The following is a 20,696-nucleotide window of genomic DNA, read 5'->3' as shown; positions in this document are numbered from 1 at the left end:
CAGGGAAGACATGGCTTGACAGTTCGGGCTGGACTGTTCCCATGAGGCACAGGGTCAAGACTGATTTGCATATAGCTGTGTCTAAACTGGGGTGGCAAAGTGAGCTAAAGAATGCTGATGGATTCAACCCAGATCTGTGACTGGGGGTGAGTGTTTGAAAAGTTTCAGCACTCAGTCCATCATCTACTTGTGTTTGCTTTGTTTGCCCTAATTTGGCAGGGTATGCCCAGACGTGGGTCCCTTGCTCACTTTGCCACTGGACTCAAGCTAGCCTGGCTGAAGAGGGCTGTTAGCCTGAAACTAGTCCCAGGATGCTGTTTCCGGTCCAGGGAAGACATGGCTTGGCAGTTCGGGCTGGACTGTTCCCATGAGGCACAGGGTCAAGACTGATTAGCATATAGCTGTGTCTGAACTGGGGTGGCACAGTGAGCTAAAGAATGCTGATGGATTCAACCCAGATCTGTGACTGGGGGTAAGTGTTTGAAAAGTTTCAGCACTCAGTCCATCATCTACTTGTGTTTGCTTTGTTTGCCCTAATTTGGCAGGGAATGCCCAGACGTGGGTCCCTTACTCACTTTGCCACTGGAATCAAGCTAGCCTGGCTGAAGAGGGCTGTTAGCCTGAAACTAGTCCCAGGATGCTGTTTCCGGTCCAGGGAAGACATGGCTTGGCAGTTCGGGCTGGACTGTTCCCATGAGGCACAGGGTCAAGACTGATTAGCATATAGCTGTGTCTGAACTGGGGTGGCACAGTGAGCTAAAGAATGATGATGGATTCAACCCAGATCTGTGACTGGGGGTGAGTGTTTGAAAAGTTTCAGCACTCCGTCCATCATCTCCTTGTGTTTGCTTTGTTCGCCCTAAGTTGGCAGGGTATGCCCAGACGGGAGTCCCTTGCTCACTTTGCCATTGGAATCAAGCTATCCTGGCTGAAGAGGGGTGAAACCCCCGAAACCGGTCCTAGGATGGTTGTTTCCAGTCCAGGGAGGACCTGGCTTGGCAGTTCAGGCTGGACTGTTCCCATGAGGCACAGGGTCAAGACTGATTTGCATATGGCTGAGTTCAAACTGGAGTGACATGGTGAGCAAAAATACGATCGATTTAGGCCCAGATCTCTGTACTGGGGTGAATGTATGACATTGTTCTACATTCTGTCCGTCAACTGTTGTTTTTGCATTTGTCACCCCGAGTGGGACGGGTATGCCCAGACGTGGGTCCCGTGCTCTTCATGCCACTGGAATCAAGCTATCCTGGCTGAAGAGGGGTGAAACCCCGAAACCGGTCCTAGGATGCTTGTTTCCAGTCCAGGGAGGACCTGGCTAGGCAGTTCGGGCTGGACTGTTCCCATGAGGCACAGGGTCAAGACTGATTTGCATATGGCTGGGTTCAAACTGGAGTGACATGGTGAGTAAAAAAACGATGGATTTAGGCCCAGATCTCTGTCCTGGGGTGAATGTATGACATTGTTCTGCATTCTGTCCATCAACTGTTGTTTTTGCACTGGATTCACGCTAGTCTGGTTGAACAGGGTTGTTAGCCCAAATCCGGTCCCAGGATGCTTGTTTCCAGTCCATGGAGGACCTGGCTTGGCAGTTTGGGCTGGACTGTTCCCTTGAGGCACAGGGTCAAGAATGATTTGCATATAGCTGTGTCTGAACTGGGGTGGCAAAGTGAGCTAAAGAATGATGATGTATTTAACCCAGATCTGTGACTGGGGATGAGTGTTTGAAAAGTTTCAGCACTCCTTCCATCTTCTCCTTGTGTTTGCCCAGTTTCCCGGGACCCTACCCAGTTTTCTGTGTGGTAAGGAAGCATCTACTTTCTGGCTTCGCATCAGCATGAGAAGCATTACTTCCAGGGAGGAAGTTATCACAAACATTTTGTGCATTTTAGGTTCCAGGAGGAGGAATATTTCAATGGTCCATGGTATTCAGTTATCGCTGAGTTTTGGTTCTTGTACTTTTGAATCCTGCTTAGGTTGACATTGGCTAAGAGCTTTCTTTGGACTGCTATGGAATGGAAAACAAACAGCAGACTTTAATTTACTTTCTGGTGGAACATCCAGCATCCACTGTCCTATCTTTGATCCTCCCTGGTTCTTCGCTGGAACAAAACTTTATTTTTTGCTGAAATTGATTACTTGAATTCGGTATGTACGATTGCTTGAGAGTCATACATAAGATATGCTGACTGAATTAGGAAGAGCCTGTAATCATTTCTTGTGCTTGGTTTTGAAGGCATGTTTGCAAGGAAGATTGGCAAAGTGTTTTTTCTGAGTTTAAGGCAAGGTGTGGAACAAAACGTCCTCAACTGAGGTAGAGTGCTGTTCTTAATGAGAGTAGAAAAGTTTTTAATCAGTGTCATTATTTTGTCTTCTTTTGTTTTACAGGTTTCTTTCTCCCAGCTGTTCCTTCCCTAATTCCCTTCCCTCACTTGATCGCTCTAATCCTCTGTGGTCATACAAACAGAGTTAGGGATGTCAAGAGGAGGACATCTTTGAGCATCACCCAGATCCTGCGGAGTTCTCATCTCATGGTGTATGAGAGTCTGACATACACATCCTCTCCATTTTGCTCTGCAAGATCTTTTATTTGAGACTAAATACTTTAGCTCCTACAGAAAGGTGCAATTTTTCACTCCTACTAAGATTCCTCTGGTTTTCACAGCAATATCTTTGTCATCTCCAAGAAAGAGGGAGGTTCCCGCTTGGTAATCAACCCCATAGAATTCAACAGCTGGACCCTCTATCGCCATTTTAAAATGGAGGGGACTCACCTCCTCAGAGATCTTCTCCAAGACATTGACTGGATGGTCCATCTCGATTTTAAGAATGCATACTTATCGATTCCCATTTTCCCTCCACACTATCTCCAGTTCCACTTCAGAATCCTTCCATTTGGCCTATCCTCCGCACCATGGTCCGGCTTATCATATACATATTGATGACATTCCCCATATGACCCAGGACACATCCCTTTTACAGACTCACCTGTCCTGGACTATTCAGTTACTCCAAGATCTAGGTTTACTGGTGAATGAGAAAAAATCCTTTCTCCCACTCAATAAATAGGGTTCCTAGATTTTTTTTTAATCAACTCTGTGTCGGCTCTCCTCTCGATTTCTTGCCCCTCTGCATTACAGGGCCCTCCAGAGCCTGAAATCTGTCTTCTCCAATGAGGGCTACCCTACTCAGAGAGGGACAGCCTAACTCCAGACACCAGAGCAGAACTGCAAAGGTGGCTTGACCACAGCAGCCTGGAACGGCAGAGCCATATGCAGCTCCCGTCCAGATATAGTGATCAAAAGAGATGCCAACTAGTGGGGCTGGGGAGCCAGATACGAAGTAATCTTTAGTGGAGGGTGATAGGCTCCAGACGAATCACGCCTTCACCTAAACTGCCAGGAACTCCTGGCAGGTTCTTTCGCGATTAAAACACCAGCACCTTGGAACTACAGCTGCTGCATAAAGCCGAGGATAGAAAACATCTCAGCAGTCCAATATATAAACAAACTGGGGTGGGCCAAATCCAAGATTCTGGCTGAGATTGCCAAGGAGTTTTGGCATTACTGTCTTGTTCACTGCATCCCAGTGACTGCAGAATATCTTTGAGGCAGCAACAACACAGTGGCAGATTGGATGTCACAGCATCTCCGAGAAACAAGCGAGTGGAAGCTTCACCCGACCATTTTCCAGTTGCTTCAACAGTGATGGCGTCAATGCAACACGGATCTGTTCGGCTCTTGTCTATCCAATAAACAACCGAAATTCTTCTCCTGAAGCCCTGATCCGATGGCCCTAGCCACGGACGCCTTTCTGCAGGACTGGAACAGGCACTGCATTATGCCTTTACTCTGATCCCCAGGATCTCAGTCAGGGCCTGCAGTCAACAAGCGGAGCTACTTCTAATCACTCCACTATGGAGATCTCAACCCTGGCTCCCCATCCTTCTGGAGATGGCTTGCAATTCCCCATGTCAGATTCTGCCATTCACAGATCTTCTCCTGGACCCGTCGGGTCTCCTTCACCCCTTGATGATGTAATGCCATCTCCTTCTGATTATCAACAAAAAGGGGGTTCTGTAGGGTATACAAGGAGTTATTTCATATATGTACAAGGTAGCTTGAACGCAAATTATTCATGAGACATGAAGATCGCCCACGCCTCTATATATGCATCTAAAGATCGTAATTAATCACGTAAAGACCTTGAATGTATATCCACTTTATATTTATATCAGAATTTATACATTCAGATATACTTATTTGATGAGGTTTAGAGTCAATAGTTGATAATTGGTGAAAATCGTGACATGTGTGCTCAAGACGGTGAACAGTTCGTGCAATATATACAAAGTGATTCAAGATTTATATATAGGGGATAGGACAAGAAAATGTATACAATGGCCAGCCTAATAACCATAGGCCCTGGATGCTAATAATGCTTTTTCGTGTAGGGCCGTGGTTGGTCTGAGGCTAGGTGTAGCGTTGACGTTACAACCCTTGAGGTGCTCCTTTCGGTAATCACTGCGGGTCTTCATCAGGACTGAGTGTGGGTGAGGGGTTGGGGGGGGGGGGGGCGGGGGACTTGTACCAGCCTATGGAAGAGACGTAAATGATTGTCAGGCGTGTAAAATGCTGTAAGAGGCGATAGACGAGAAAGGAGGGGGCTGGTGTTGACCACTCACCTAGTGTGGATCGAAGTTCTGGCTCTGAGTGTCTCTGAGTGACACTAGTGTCAGCAAGCGAATGGCTGCAAATTAAATGAAACAGGTGCGTTGTAAGAGGTGGACTTAAACCAGGAACAGGAGTGATGTGCTGCGCTGTGACATGGGAGTGGAGGGTCCTACTCCTTGGAGCTAAGTTATTACTGGACAGCGTGATATAAAACCGCGCGCCAAGCTGAATAATGCAGTGAATGTAGCGATTAAGCATGGCTAAAACAGTCAAAAACCAGAGCGCTGATTTGCCAATGAGACAAACTTGGATGAGGCGCTTGGGTGTAGCGATCACAGGTGGGAAGGAAAGACGAAACTCCGGAGCGCTAACTAATGGCGGCGTCTGCCCGAATCGACAGTGGAGCTAAGTACAATGAGGCGCTTAGGCGAAGCATGCAGAAGGCGGAGGGGCATTCCTAGTAATGTGATCGTGGCAAAGTAGCTCGCCTTAAGTGAAGAGACTCCTTGGAGCTAAGTTAAAACGGAGCGCAAAGTAATGCGGTGAACGTAGCGATTAAAAACCAGAGTGCTGACCTTAGGAGGCGCGTGCCCGATTTCCCAATGAGACAAACTTGGATGAGGCGCTTGGGTGTAGCGATTACAAGTGGGAAGGAAAGGGGAACCTCCGGAGCGCTAACTAATGAAGGCGTCTGCCCAAATTGACAGTGGAACTAAGTTCAATGAGGCGCTTGGGCGACGCATGCAAAAAGCGGAGGGGGGGGTGCCTTCCTAGTAATGCGATCGTGGCACAGTAGCTCACCTTAAGTGAAGAAACGGGATTAATCAACAAATGGCTAAGCAGGCATCAGTCCTGCTGGCGCTGAGGCGGTGAATCCTGATGCGTGGATGCCGCTGGTAAACCTTAAGTAAGGACGGGCAGCGTGTACGTTGTTCGTTACGCAGAGCGTGAAGACGTTGCTAAGCAACCACGGCGATCGAGGAAAGCAATCGGTGTGCCTAAATCTTGTCAGTGGGGCTGCTGGGCAGAGTGAATCATGGTGGCAAACATGAACAATGGAATGATGTGTTACATGTGGGCCCTCGATAATATGTCATGTAGAATCATCTTGACCCTAACCAGCATAATGATGAAGGTGATTGTAACCGTGCGGTCATCAAGTACATTAATGGATCCGTCACAACATACATTATATACATGCATCCTATAGCAAGCTGGTTTCATATAATCACGGGAATGAAGTAAAAGTAGTATAGCTGTACATGAATACAGGTATTGACAAGCGGTAACCGGTATTGACACAATGGACAAAAACCTATAAAGTGGTCATAAAAATAATACATTGCAACATACTTTAAATTAAGGTCCCTGGTGGTGTGTTAAAGTCAAGGGAGCAATCTGTGCATGAAAAAACGGTTCATAGACTCATGTGTTGTTTTAACAAAGTGCATTGAGCAAAAGGTGAACCGGTTCTGGTGAACACTAGTAAGTACACAATTCTCTCTAAATGATCATGGCATATACAATTGAATACATGGCCACATACTCTCCATTGATTTCACAGATTGTGTGCTAGTCTACTTGAAAATTGGTTTAAAGGATTGCGTGTGGGTTTCAAAATTATATTAAAAAAAAAAAATTGGATTAGTACCTGGCAAGCAAGTGTACAGAACAATGGACAAAATGCATTTAGAGGTGGCAAATGAGTTCTCTAGTGCAAAAATGTGTTGAAAGTTAACACAACGAGAAGCAATGGCTCAACCATTTTGGCAGAACAGAAGGGAGTCTGCCTACAACTGACCCAACTGTCTTGCTGTTTCTTCATGTTCATTAAGGCCACCGGACACAGAGTTAAGAGAGAGGATCCATCTGCACTCTTTCGAATTAAGTGTTGCTGATAATGACCCACCCCTGGGGTGGGGATAGGTTTTTTCCAGCACCCTCCATCGGATACTTTCTGGGGAATGGTTGTGTGTGGTAAAGTGTTCTACTAGGGGGGCTCCCTGTAGTTTGCATCTAACCCTGCTCATGTGCTGTAAGATCCGTGCTTTTACTTTCTGTGTGGTTTGTCCTACGTAAGGTATCTTGCATGGGCAAAGGATTACGTACACAACATTGGTGCTATTGCAGTTGATGAAACCTGCCAGTTTGTATATCCGGTTATTATGTGTGAATGTGGACCCATCAATGATAAGTGGGCAGGCTTTGAATGAGCCACATTTGTAGTGTCCTGTAATGGGTGGGAGACCCAATTGATTCCGCGAGTCCAATGGTTTTGGTGGTTCAAGGTAAGCCTTGACCACATTGTCTCTGATATTCCTGCCCCTCCTGAATGCGAACAGGGGATGTCCAGTGGTTTTCAGGTCCGGTGCTACCAGATTCCAGTATTTTTTGATCATCTTCCTTATGTCATTGCTTTTCAAATTGAACGTGGTGACACACACCATGCTTTCCGTTCCAGTCTTTTTTTCTTTGGGTTGCAGAAGTTGTTCCCTCAGACAGTACCATGCTCGTTTCTTCACTCGCTTCAGCAGGCCTGTGGGGTATCCACAATCTTTTAGACGTTTGGTAAGACAATCAGCTTCTCTGAAGAAGTCGTCTCTCCGTGAACAATTCCTCCTCAGTCGTAGATATTGCCCATAGGGCAAGTTGTCTCTCAGGTTGCGGGGATGATTGGACTCATATTTAAGTAGTGTATTCCTTTCGGTTGGTTTTCAGTAGAGGTCACAGTAAAGCAGACCATCATCTACACGGAATGTGAGGTCAAAGAAATCAATTGAAGCATCACTGTAGTTTATGGTGAACTGAATATCCCGTGACCTGCCGTTCAGCCAGTGTTCAAAGGTTCTGAGTCCTTCTTTAGAGCCCGTCCAAATCATAACTATATCGTCATTATAGCGTTTCCAAATCGCTATGGAGTCAATGAATGGGTTGTCAACACAGTACAGGTGTTCCTCCTCATAGTTATCCATGAAGACGTTGGCCAGGCTGGGGGCATAGGTAGCGCCCATCGCCACGCCTTTGCATTGGAAGTAATACTGGTTTTTGAATATGAACTAGTTTTTCTGCATAGCAATTTCCAGCATGGTGATCAAGAAGTCCGTAGGAATCCAATGTGGTCTAGGGCGTTTGTCCAAAGTGGTTCTTACCACCTCAATGGCCGTGGCCTGGGGTATTGACGTGTAAAGAGACGAGACGTCAACAGTTACTAACAACTGGCTTGTTGAGTCAAATGCTTGGCCCTCCAAGAGCTGGATAATATGCATCGTGTCCCTCACGTACAATTTCGTCTCAGTGACCCAGGGTTGTGGAAAATGGTCAATGAACCTATTGAGTGGTTCGAGAACAGAGCCACACCCCGAGATAATCGGTCGCCCGGGAGGTTTTCCTAGACGTTTGTGAACCTTGGGGAGAGTATATATTGTTGGAGTCCTGGGTTCTTTGTTATTCAGGAACTCTTTTTCAGGTATGCTCAAAAAACCTTCCCTGACGCCTTCTTCGGTCAGTTGTTTAATGAGTGATCTGATTTCACCCGTGGGATCACGGGGTATGGGGAGATAACTTTCCTTGACTCCCAGCTGTTGTTCAATTTCATCCACATAGTCACTGGTGTTCTGTACTACAACCGCTCCACCCTTACCCGCCGCCTTGATGACGATGGTATTGTTTAGGCGAAGGGTGTTCAAGGCCAATTTTTCTTCCTTTCTGATGTTGTGTTTGATATATCTATTGTCTGACCAGAGTTCCATCGTTTCTTGAAGAACAATTTGTTCGAACGCCAGGATCCTCTGGCTCAGAAGGTAAGTACCAGGTGTGAAGGAGGACACAGGTATAAAGGGTGTAGCTGTGAGTGGTGGGTTGTAGGTATTCTTACTAAAGTAATATTTCAACCTTATCTTCCGGAAGAATTTTTGCATTTCCAGTTTGATTGTGAAGGAGTCAGGGTTTACTGTGGGGACAAATGAAAGGCCCTTAGCTAACACCTTCTTTTCTGTAGGGGTCAAGTCATAATCTGATAGGTTGATTATGGGGTCAAGTCTGGTAGTAGAGTTAAGTATGGAGGCTTGCGGCTCTAGTCTAGTGGTTCCTAGGTTAATCGGGATTGACTGTTCATGTCCCTGAGTGCCTGTGATAGTAAGGTTAGGAACCAGGGTGTTGACCCGTGAGGTAGGGCTGAGTGTAGAGAAAGGGGTGGAGATTGAGATTGCCGGAGCGTGATCCAGGAGTATCACGGGGGAGTAGTCACCACCTGTATGTCTGCCTGCGTGTGGAGATTTCGCCGTGTGCTTCCAATGGGTAGAACCTCACTCGTTGATTGTTCTGATGCATGTTTCTGGATCTGTTCCAACCTCTCCCTCGTCCCCATCCCCGCTCTGCACCACCACCCCTGTTTGTTTCGCGTGAGCCTTCCTCTAAAAAAAATTTCCCTTGGTATCCCAGGTTACTCTGGTTGCTGGTGGATGGTCTATCGGAGTCTGAATCTGTACCACTACCAAGGGAGGAGTACGAGAAGGTATAAAACCTTCGGGGACCTTGCCTGCTTCGATTAGTAAAGAAGCCCTGGCTGTCTTGCTGATAATACTCATCCACTAGGTATGGATAAGTCAACCTTTTGTCATAGTTTCTTATGTCTTTGGCAAGTTTGTCGAGTTTCTTGCTTAGGGTTATAGTATTGAACTCAGTCAAACTTTTTTCCGCCCGCTCAAGAGCCTCTTTGGCGTTGGAGAGGGCACTATCCTGTAGTATCTCTTTCTTAAGATCAGCAATTTCTAGAGTGAGCTTTTTGACATATTCATTCGCTGTTTCCACCCCAAGTACCATCCAGTGCCTGGAGCAGTTGTTTGCGACGAAGCTGAAGCCTTCCCTAAACTAAACTTGTTACTTATCTCCTTCTGATGGCGTGGAGCATTTCAGGGAACGATAGTCTCTGCCTGCCTTTCTGAACAATCTGAATCCTTCATTTTCCGTTCTTGGTCCGATGCCACTCATAAGTGATACACCTCAGCTTGGCGACAATGGTTGGGTTGGTGCAGTAAACTGAGTCTGGATCCCTTAGGAGCCTCCATTACCTTTGTCATCAAGGTCTTAACTGAATTAGTTTCTTCTGGACTAGTCTATTCCTCTGTTGATATCTATAGCTCGGCTACACCTGCCGGTTTTTCCTTGGTGAATGGGAGACCTATTGGAGATCACCCTCTGGTAAGTAGAGCTATGAGAGGTATTCGCCTTGCCAATTCTCCATGTCCCAAATATACTTGTGGGATGTGAACATTGGTCTCTCATTTTCAAAACGATGGCCCACTTACTTTGATCTTTCCCAGAAGCAGCTTTCAGCGAAACTGACAATGCTCCTTTGTCTAGTGTTCTACAGGAGAGTCTCGGATGTGAAAGCACTAGATCGAACACAGATTGTTTTCCCCCATGGGGCCTCTTTTACCTGATCTAGGAGAACAAAAACTTGTTCAAGACAAATTACATATCCACATTTCCCAAACAATCCTAAGCTTTGCATTGTGCAATGTTTGAAAGAATATGAAGACCGTACTAGGGAACTCCGCCAGTCCGTCAGAGGTCAACTTTTAATCTCCATTCAGAAGCCTTTCAATCTGGTATCTTCAGCCACTCTAGCGAGATGGGTGAAAAGGCTCTTGGGGGAGGCAGGTATTGACACAAGTAAATTCGGTGCCCATTCAGTCAGGGGAGCAATGGCTTCCAAATACTTTCCATTGGGTTCCCAACTATGGTCATCCGATTCTACCTTTAAGAACTTATACTGTAAACCTATTTTGGATGTCGCCTCAGTTGTGCTAGATCAGCTTTGACCAACCCTAATCTGAAGCTTTCGGTCCGGACACTGAATAAATGTTTATCTCGCTAACGCGCTTAGAATTTTCAATAGTATGAAGGCCTCTGAGGAGAGGATTATCCCACGCTGAGCATTTTGCAAGCTTTTTTGTCTAGATATTGCATGACACTTTAATCCTCCCTAAGTCATACTTTACAACGTTGTTTGTAATTCATCGGGTTATGGTTTAGAGATTACACAGCTTTCCTTAAGGTTCAGGCCAAAACAATGATGACATCAAGTAGGTTGATCTGTGTTCCAATTCCCCCTCAGGATGATCCAGCAGACAGTTCTGTCCCTGGACCGTTGTGTCGAGTGAACACAGTGTTGTTACTCCTGTTGCGTTGGCAACAGTTCTATGCAGGTTCACAAGACAGTTCCTCAGTTTAGGAAAGAAAGAGGACTCAATATGGTGGCTCTGCAATATATTACCCCAGGGGTGGGCTAATTGGTGTACAGATGGGGATGTAATTGAAGGAATGTTGGGAAATGTCTTTATTAAAGAATTTCTTTTACTGGCTGCTGTGAAATTTATGTTTATCAAACAGCAAAGAAAGAGAAAGTGTAATCCTCGCCTTCGAGTCCTTAATAGAATTGAAAATTCTCAACACGTTAGCTAGAATATTTTTTAGCCATGCTGTTAGAAATTGAGTTTCTGGTTCACAGAGGTATGCACCCTGTCCAAGCAGGAACCACAATCCTGTTCAGGGTAGGTCAGATACACACCATTAATTAACCTGTGCTCATCCTCTAGTAGCTTGGCACAGAGCAGTCAGACTTAACTTAAGGCAACGTGTAAAGTATTTGTGCAAAACTTCAAACAGTGACACAGTGGGAAAAAACACACAGATTCCACACCAGTTTAGGAAAATAGCTTAGATTTGTATGAAAAAAACAAGACCACAATGACAAAAATCCAATAAATGTAACCAGAGTTATGAATTTATACAGATTAAATAAAAATATAGTGCTTAAACGCGCCAACCGGGGACATCTGGTCATGGTTGACAAGTGGTAAATCCAAAAGTTCAGGGTGACCGCAATGGAGCGCGAGTCAGATACATGGACCAGTCTTGGCCCACTGAAAAGTACCTAGGATCAGTTGTCGACCGAGTTCAGATGCGAGAAGCAAAGAGGCGAGTAGAACCACTGGATCGAAGGTGATGCGTCGTGTTTGAGCTTCTCAAATTGGAGATGCATCATATTCGAGCATCAGGATGTAGGCGATGCTTCAAGAACTGTAAGCAATGCACTGCTTAGTCAGTGATGTGAGGTACGCGATGAGTCGGCATTGAAGGAGATGCGCCAGTTCCAATCGCCACAACGTCATCGATGCGTGAATTTTTAACAGTTGCAGCACTTTATACCCACTTCCAAGCACCCAGGGCTGGATTGGCACCACTTGGCAGGGCAAGTAGTGCAGGTAGCAAATTCCCGGTGTGGCTGCAGGTTGATGAGAGGTCAGCATGCCCTTGGAGTTACTCTGGTTTCAAGTGAGATGGGTCCAGTCCTTTCTCAACAGGGCAGAGGGTAGCATGCAGCAAAGCAGTTCTTCCGGAGCAGCAGTAGAGCAGAGTAGAAGTCCTTGTAGCCACACATCAGTCCTTCCTCCTGACAGTTCTTCACAGGACCAGTAGCGTCTAATTTGGTGGGGTGAGAAACCCAGTACTTATACACAGTTGTGCCTTTGAAGTGAAGGCGACTTCAAAGTTTGAAGTGCACAGAGGTCCTACCTCACAGCTCTAGCTCCAGGCTCACTACAGGGGGTATATAGCCATTTGTGGGGGACAGGACTCAGCCTATTCAGGATGTGGAATAAAGAGATATCTAGGTTTGGATGAGACATTTTTATTATACTTAGCTTCCATCGGTCACCATAATATTCAAAGAGTTCATTGGAATACGGTTGAGCTTTTAGGGGCCAGGACCAGCCGGATGAAGAAGCATGTCACTACTAGACTGGTTGAGAGTTATACATAAAAAGAAAAAAAGACACCTTTTTCTTTGTTCACAAAGAAGGTATATATCCATGAAGTGCACTCTAGTTTTATTTAGGTAGAGGGATACCTTCATTTGTTTTGTAGTCACGTTCTAGGAGAACATATCCCCATCTACCTTTATTTAAAAAAGGTCTCCCCTCCCTCTTAGTAGGCAGGTCCCCGTCAGAGAGCCTCCCATACCGTTGCTTGAAGAGAGGAGAAAATACTACACCACAAGAACTTTTACTGCAGGTCAGAAAAGTATAGGTGGTGAATCAAATGGATAACCCTTTCTGCACAATAACTGTCAATAATGTAGAAGTTCAGGTAATGGTCAATTCAGGAGCTCGATATAAACTGATTGGAGAACATCACATGAGCAAGTTTCCAGACAAGTTTGTGAAACTGCCCAATGTTAAACTGGTGGCGTATGGCAATAAGCCTATCGATCTGGTGAGGTATTTTGAAGGCGTTTTGGAGTTCCATGGGGTGGCTACTCAATTCAAGGTGTATATTGCAAGGGATAGAACTGCAGATAAAAATGGATCTAGTGCAAATGGTGTGTTGGAGAATGTTTGGAGACAGAAATTTCCAGAAGTTTTCAGTGAAAACAGGGTTTATTGAAAGATATTTTCTCACATAATATTAAAGAATAAAGGCCAAGATGCACAAAGCACGCCCGTACCATTCATCATTAGGGAACCTTTAAGGAAGGAGTTGCGCAGACTGTGAGAGGAGATCATCATAGAGGAAATAGAAGGCATCTGAGTGGTTGGCTCCTATTGTTCTAGCGAAGAAAGCCAATTGTGAATTATGAATGTGTGTAGATCTCAACACTGCGATATGGGTGGACAGACATCCCTTGCCTAACATTAGTGATATGGTGGCACTAGTTAAGGGGGCAAAACTGTTGTCCTTGTTGGATCTATCATCTGCGTATCACCAGATTTTCCTGCATCCAGAGTTTAGGCCGTTAACCTCGTGCATCACACCAGATGGTGCATACTGATTTGTACGCATCTCTTTGGTTTCACAACGACATCTGTGGTCTTCCAAAGAGCAATTCATAATTTGTTCCATGATATGCAGAATGTAGCCTATTTCCAAGAAGATATACTAATATTTGGACAAAATAAGGAGACGCATGACAGAGTGTTAAATGATGTGTTAGCAGTGTTGCAGAAGTAAGGGTTGACAAACAGGAAAAGTGTAATATTAAAAACAAAGGAGAAGAATACCTAAGGCAATGGTTGGATGAGGATGGCGTGTCGCCCAAGATGACACGGGTAAGGAACATACAAGATGCTCTTTCCCTAAGGACAAAGATCAGCTGTGGTGCTTTAAGTCTTGCTGATTATTACTCATGATTCATACCCAGGTTTGCTGATAAAACGGTATGTATGAGAAAATTGATGAGGAAAAACTGCAAATTTGATTGGTGTGATGGGTGCGAAAGGAAATTTGTAGATTAAAAGAAAGATATAGCATCTGCTCCCTCGCTAAAACCATTTGACACTCTAGAGTCTAATTTGTACTGATGCCAGCAGTGTGGGCTTGGGGGGTAGTGTTTTTGCAGTGCTGTGAGGGCAAGGAAGTGGTTATAGCCTAAGCAATAAAACCGTTCAGAGGGGCAAAGTTGTCATATTCCACTATTTAGAGTGAGGCCTTGGCATGTTGGTGGGGAATTTGTCATTTCAAGAAGGTTGTGTGGAGAAACGGAATTTGTTTTGCGATCAGGCCTTCGTCCATTGGTGGCTATTTTCACCATGAAGGGGCAGGCAAAGCTTCTGCTAAGATTGCAAGATGAATGATGAGGATGCTGGAGTATTCGCATGCTGTTAAATATTTGCAGAAAATAAAAAGTGTTGGCTGACTGTCGAGATTGCCAGTCGTTATCCCAGAAGAACACAATTGAATGAAAAAGACTGGATAGTGTCTAGTGTGAGTGTAGCACAGATTCTGCTGGTAACACAGAACTGTGTGTTAGGACAACAGGATGTCAGAATGTAGCAACTGAGTCTCTCTACTACGTCGATGTCTGTCGGACCTATCCTTGCTAACTTACAGTGCCTCACATGAACTTCTAACCTTCCCGGGGTTGCAGGTCATTTTGGCTACCTCAAACATGACCCTCTAGTCCTCAAGGGAATTGTGGAAGCAGATTCTTCCCTTTCGTGACTCACTTACTCACTCATGCATTCCTCTAGTAAACAGGAAAAAAGACATGAAAACAAAGTTTGCAATACATTTATTGAAACTATTGTAGTCTATTATGAAACAATTGTGCTGCGATCATTAGGCAGATACAACTAAACAAAGTAATTAGCATTACTAACAGACTGTATGGGACCAACAACCCAACCCTACATAAGCCAATAGAGTAGGGCAGAAACACGTTGGCGCCATTTACCTTAGGGTCATAGGACCACACCATCCTGGTTGCCCCTTCCCATAGTTTTTAATCTTCCCGGCTCAGCCCACAAATAATGGATACCATGGGGTGCATTAGAGATTTTTATTAAATGTAAAAAAATAAATAAAAGAAAATTAAGACTTCTCTAAAGTGTTTCCCGGAACCTGGTAGAGCCCACCCTGACCTTTAGGAGTTAGGGTGAACCCAATGATGAAGCATGGCACTGCTAGAGTGGGTGAGGTTTATATATAAAAAGAGGTTTCTCCTCTTCCCACCTCTAAGTGCAGTGGAGTATGGGTTTTCTTTTCCCTTTCTACTTAATCACTTCTCTTTGAAAGGGAGGATAATATGTTTGAGTTAAGATTGTTTCAGTGGGAGTATGTATCGCCTTTCCTTTAGCTTCAGAAGGATCTCTTCAACCTTTGGGTCTCTGAAGTATCCCTTCGGACCCTATTTGCTACTGAGGAAAATTCACCAGTCAAGTCAAGACTCGAGAGGTGATATGTTTCCTGTAGGTAATTTGTTATAGAGAAGGTGTTCCTGAAATAATATTAACAGACAGTGGTGTGCAGTTTGTGTCAAGCAACATGGTGGATTTTTATAGAACTTGGGTGTAGAGCACATCCGTTCATCAGTATATTACCCGCAAGAGAACGGCTTGGTAGAAAAGTGGAAAAGAATGCTCAAGTAGGGATTGCAACTGGCTTTGTGTCACAGTGGTTCATGTAAGGAGCCTGTAAAGAAACTGATAAGGGCGCATTGTACTAACCCCAATAGTGCTGCTGGTAAGATGCCGTTTGAGGTGACGAGGGGTAGGAAACCGAGAATGTTATTATCCAAAGGAGTGCAGAGGCAAAGCGCGGATCTGTGTTTTGGAAGTGGAGTTGGTGTGGGCAATGCGAGAGCCAGAGACATGGTGGTTGGCAATTGGGTGCATGTGCGAAGTGAATGCAAAGGAATGAAGAGTTTATCCAAGTTCTCGGTTCCCTTGCAGGTGGAAAAAGTAAAAGCTTACAGAGTGCGCCAAGGTGACAGAAATGTGGGCAGTCTAAAGAAGGTGGTTAAGTTGGCAGGATACCTCACCACTAAACCATCCCAGAATGTGAAAAGGGTTGCCAGGCTCATACCTGCCCCATGTTAACCAAGTCAAGGGAGATCTCAGAAGGCACCCAGGTGGGTTAGTGATTATGTTGTGTACTAAATCTGTTTGTGGGGGGTTGCTCATAATGTTGTAAGAGGTTTAGATTTTTTCATGTATCTTATAAGTCATTGTATTTGTCACAATTCTTTGTTTATTAAGGAGGGATATGTGTTGCATCCTGTGTGCCATAGAATGCAGAGATGTCAGGGGTGAGGTCATTGGAATGTGTGGAAAAGATAGTCGGTGGCTGGAGGCGACGGAGCATTGCAACAGCTCCCTCTTGATATATTACCATACACGTATCTAAAATCTCCTTCTGCCCAGTGCCTGATTGAAGAAGACAGTACTTCTCGCCCCTCCCTACCCGGTCTTCCCTTCAATGCCTCCCATTATCATTGGGAGTGTAATACAGACCGGCCGAGTTCATTGTCCTTGTCATAAAGGCAATGAACTAATAGTCATAAGTATGTAATGGTGCACTCACACCCTTAAAGGACTGTCCCAGGTTCAACAAATGCCAAGCCTGACCATCACACAGAGTGCTCCAGGCTGAAGTCCTCAAACTCCAATACCAAGCGATGGGAGGGCAACATCTTGGATCTATGGAAAGTTTGTCAGGTAGCTTTTTACTCAGTGACTGATTCTAGTCCCTTACATTGTTCTGTGAGAACACAGGTGCTACTCACTTTTAACTATCTTGTTTGCTGGTAATACACTTTCCCCATCTGCCCCACGAACCAGAAACCTTAGAGGCGCTTAGCAAGGACTGCCACCACTACATTTTCTTGTGTTTGTGGTATACATTTTGTTAGAAAGAGTCATGGTTTAGGTTTATTTGAGATTTTGTATTATTGGTTAAAGGTTCTGTTTAGTTCTGATTAATTTGTGTTATATGTTGATTTCTGACAAGAAACAATTTAAAGTCCTGTTTTGTTCATAAATGCATATTACTGTATTATGCAAAATGAGTTGCACCTAATTTAGAATACTGTATCCTGAGCCTTGAGTGATGCCAAGGGCATCCTGCCATGTACTGTACAAGGCCCAAGTGAAGCAGTCCTGATCAGTTACTATTACAGCCTTTCTACAATCTTAACACTATATTTCAGTCTGGAAGGTATTTACTTCTGTTCTCCAGTTAAGATTCTTGCTCTTCAGTATTTCTGGCAATCCTCCCAGGATTTAGAACCTTATATACACGTTTTGTTTGCTGATTCTAAGAACTCTTTAGCAGTCTTCGATGACAGTGCTGTCTTGTGCATCCTCACCTATGCATATCACTGTAGAGTTCCAGTTGATTGGTCATACTATTCTTCAGAATCTACATGAGGCCACTCACCTAGCCAATCACACATTGCAACTGCAATTTCAAATGTACACAGATGATATTCAACTCCAAAAGTGAATGGGTAACAATATAGATTCACATAAAAATGTCACATGTCTGAAACAGACAAATGTACAAAAACGACCTGCCTTTCAATTGCATTAAACCTAAACCTAAATTAATTGATTGTACCACAGCTGATAATCTAACTTTCTAAAAGACAGAGAAATTCACACGTCTGCTCCCAATCAATCAATTAAGACCATCAGCTTGCCCCAGGGCACTCCTGCGCACACCAAACCTCTGCGGTTGTTAAAACATCTACCAATAACAATGCCATGAAAAAAACCTTCCTTTCATACAGGTAAGCTACTGCATTAAACGCAGCATGGCCCTGACGTTATCTCAGTGAAATGACTGCAAAGTTATCTGTGGCGACGCACCCACAAGATCCACCATAAACCTCAGAGAATGCAAAAAAAATCAAACAAACTCTTTAACCCTCAGGAAAGTGCACAATAAAGGAGGACTCCAAAAGAAACCTAAGATCAAGACATCATGGGACACTAATTTTGTTTTGTTGCATGGGCGAACAGGGTAAGCATGTTCAACCATATACTTTTAACATTTTACCCTCCAAATAGCACACTATCAAATGTTGAACAATTGCAGGTACATTAAGACCCCCTATGGTTGGGGTAGCAGACGTAATGGGGTATAGGGACACTGAACTCTACTATTCTGTAGATCACAAATATTTTATTCTGATCGGTAGAGAAGAGTGGAGAAAGTTGTCTGTATGTCAGCCCCCTGTCCCAACGGTGTGCTTCTTCCTGGTTGGGTCAATAATGTTCCAATGTTAGTGACACAGGCACTATGACACTCGCAGCGGGAGATAGACATAATTACTATCTCCTTGTTTCCACTTCACCCTATCTTATATCATCCTACCCAAAATCACCCTCTTTTAGTGTCAGTTTTTCTTTGTCCCATTCAAATGGGCAAATGACTTGGCTGAAAAATTACTAGTAGAGGTGGTACTTTTCAATTGAGCGAACAATTAGGGGGGGATCGTTCTGCCGGATACATTTTTAATTTGTGTAGGATGTATCTCATTCTGCATTCAAAGCAACTATGTATTGATAAAGGAGAGACTCCCAAATTAAGATTTCTGCTACTGTACCAGGATGCAAAGTCCTCTACGGAACTGACTTTAATGTAAATAACATTCATGAAACCTGAAGAGATGCCTGCACTCAAAAAAAGAATATTTCATGAACACTAACATTTCCCTACTGCCCCAACGTGTTGACATCACTAGCAAAGTTCTCAATATAGAAAGAGGTACAAGCAACAGTTAGGATGAATCCATTTCCTGTGATCGACTTAAGTGTGTGCATATTGGTTCACAAAAACACTTCATCAATGGGTAAGCATATGCCATTTAAAAATGGCATTGGATTGATATAGATGATAAACTCAAATAGAAAAGTAAAGACTAAAGACATTAGAACATCTACTGCCTTAGTAGTCGTCAGAAGGTCTGGTAATTCAATGGTGTCATCATAACTGTATGTTGCAATAAACATACTTCTCATAAGGTGCATGTCTTAAGTTATGAATACTTGATGTAAGGTGCAGGTGGACAGTGGCTAAACTGTACAAGAGTACGTCTGAGTAGCATACGCTGCCTTACTCTGTATCTAGTATCAATTGCTGATTACGACAACAATAACAAATAAAAACAGTTAGCAAACAAGGAAATTAATTCATCATGTATTCTCTTACCTCTGTGTTCTAATGCTGAGTTCCTTAGGTCTTCCAATATCCCTGTCGTTAAGGTCAAATTGGTGATCAAAATATTCCTCTGGAGTAATAGCTGTTGGGTTGTTTGCAGTTGCAAACTCAGTTGCTAGGTCCTGTAAGAAAAGTATTTTAGAGCCAAGAATATACAAGTTAATAAATCTCTTGTGATGTGCTTCATGGAAGGCCATAAATCCCATGAAATTCGATGAACTTGCACCCCAAGCTTGAAGTCAACACTTCTCCGAATGCTGATTTCATTATTAACATATTAGGAGAGAGAGGAATATGTAAAGCAAAAAATAGTATAACCTCCCTATGCTAGTGTTATATCAGTTATAATACAGCTTCTTGTAATCTACCAATTAGAATGGGTCCCTCTGTTGGTTTCCCCCATGTAAGATAAATCTGGCTATACAGAAAAGGGGCTGCATCAAACACTACATTGTGGTCTGTTCTCTCATAGGAAAACGAAGACTTCAGCTGCAATGCCAGGGATAGCAATCGGGTGATATTCTTTGGTTTTAATTTATACACAGGTGACAGTGAAAACAAACTTCAAAGTTTTAGTGAACGCTTGAGACCAGTTAGGGCTGAAATAAATATTGAACATGACAGCTCAAACAGACAATGAGGGCCTAGAGTCAAGGAACTGGTTTTTGTAATCATGTAGAAGGCCGGCCTCGTTCAAATTTAACTTCATATAGCAACACACAATTTTAGTTTACATGCATTTGGAGTATAAGAAGATGGGATAAGGTTGCCACATGCAGGTACATGTCCACGTGTAGCACAAGCTCAAGTGTATGGAAAACCTGAAGCTGCTAAAAAGAAGATGAGAGAGACTAGACCTATTAATGCACCTTCAATTGTCTACGCTAACAAGCGTTAGGACACACGCGTTAGGACTATGAGTCAAAGTTGTTTCCCAATCAGGAGTGAACCCGATGATGAAGTAGGGCACCAACTACTGGATATGAGGTGAAAATTATTTTAAAGATCTTTTTCACACCCTTTTTGTCAAATCCAGGTTACCAGGGAAGGGCCAACATAGTGAACACTTCACAATCTGTAGGTTGGAGGAAACAATCAGTGTTGCTTTCACTACTTGAGCCCTCACTGCATGTGCCCAGCCACGTCTCTATCCTTTCTCAAATGTAGAATACTCTACTATCCTTCCTTATATCTATGTTGTAGAAACTGACCAACTAGTATGCTGGTCCTGCACAAAGCATATGCTTTGGCACACTACTGCTTATCAAGGAACGCTTGTAAATACAAGCCTTATCTATGAGAATTCTTAGCCTAATGTTAATCTACAACAGTTTTCTGCATGGTCTATATTGACATTCTGATTCTTCAATCATTAATCTTCACAACTCACATGCTCACCCTTGGAGGGCCAGCCTTGATGCAAAAATCTACAGAAGAATCTCCCCCAATATGTAAAACTAAATACAGTAAACACAGATTTATATATATGTCATGTCTAATTGAAACTACTCCATAGATTCA

The 20,696-nt window shown here is 43.9% G+C and overlaps 1 protein-coding gene across 2 annotated transcripts in view; it reads right to left on the bottom strand.

The window, feature by feature from the left end:
• The window catches only part of ANKRD13A (ankyrin repeat domain 13A), a 350,794-nt gene that overhangs the window by 145,167 nt on the left and 184,931 nt on the right, over positions 1-20,696 (bottom strand). For both annotated transcript variants that reach the window (XM_085636228.1, XM_085636229.1), the window contains one exon: positions 19,167-19,297. In XM_085636228.1, the coding sequence (XP_085492354.1) occupies positions 19,167-19,297 (131 nt within the window). The remainder of the gene's footprint in view (positions 1-19,166; positions 19,298-20,696) is intronic.

Source organism: Triturus cristatus, chromosome 11 (assembly GCF_964204655.1).
Source record: "Triturus cristatus chromosome 11, aTriCri1.1, whole genome shotgun sequence".
Taxonomy (NCBI): domain Eukaryota; kingdom Metazoa; phylum Chordata; class Amphibia; order Caudata; family Salamandridae; genus Triturus; species Triturus cristatus.
The sequence above is the reverse complement of the archived record's forward strand: the minus strand, read 5'-3'. Positions and strand labels throughout refer to the sequence as shown.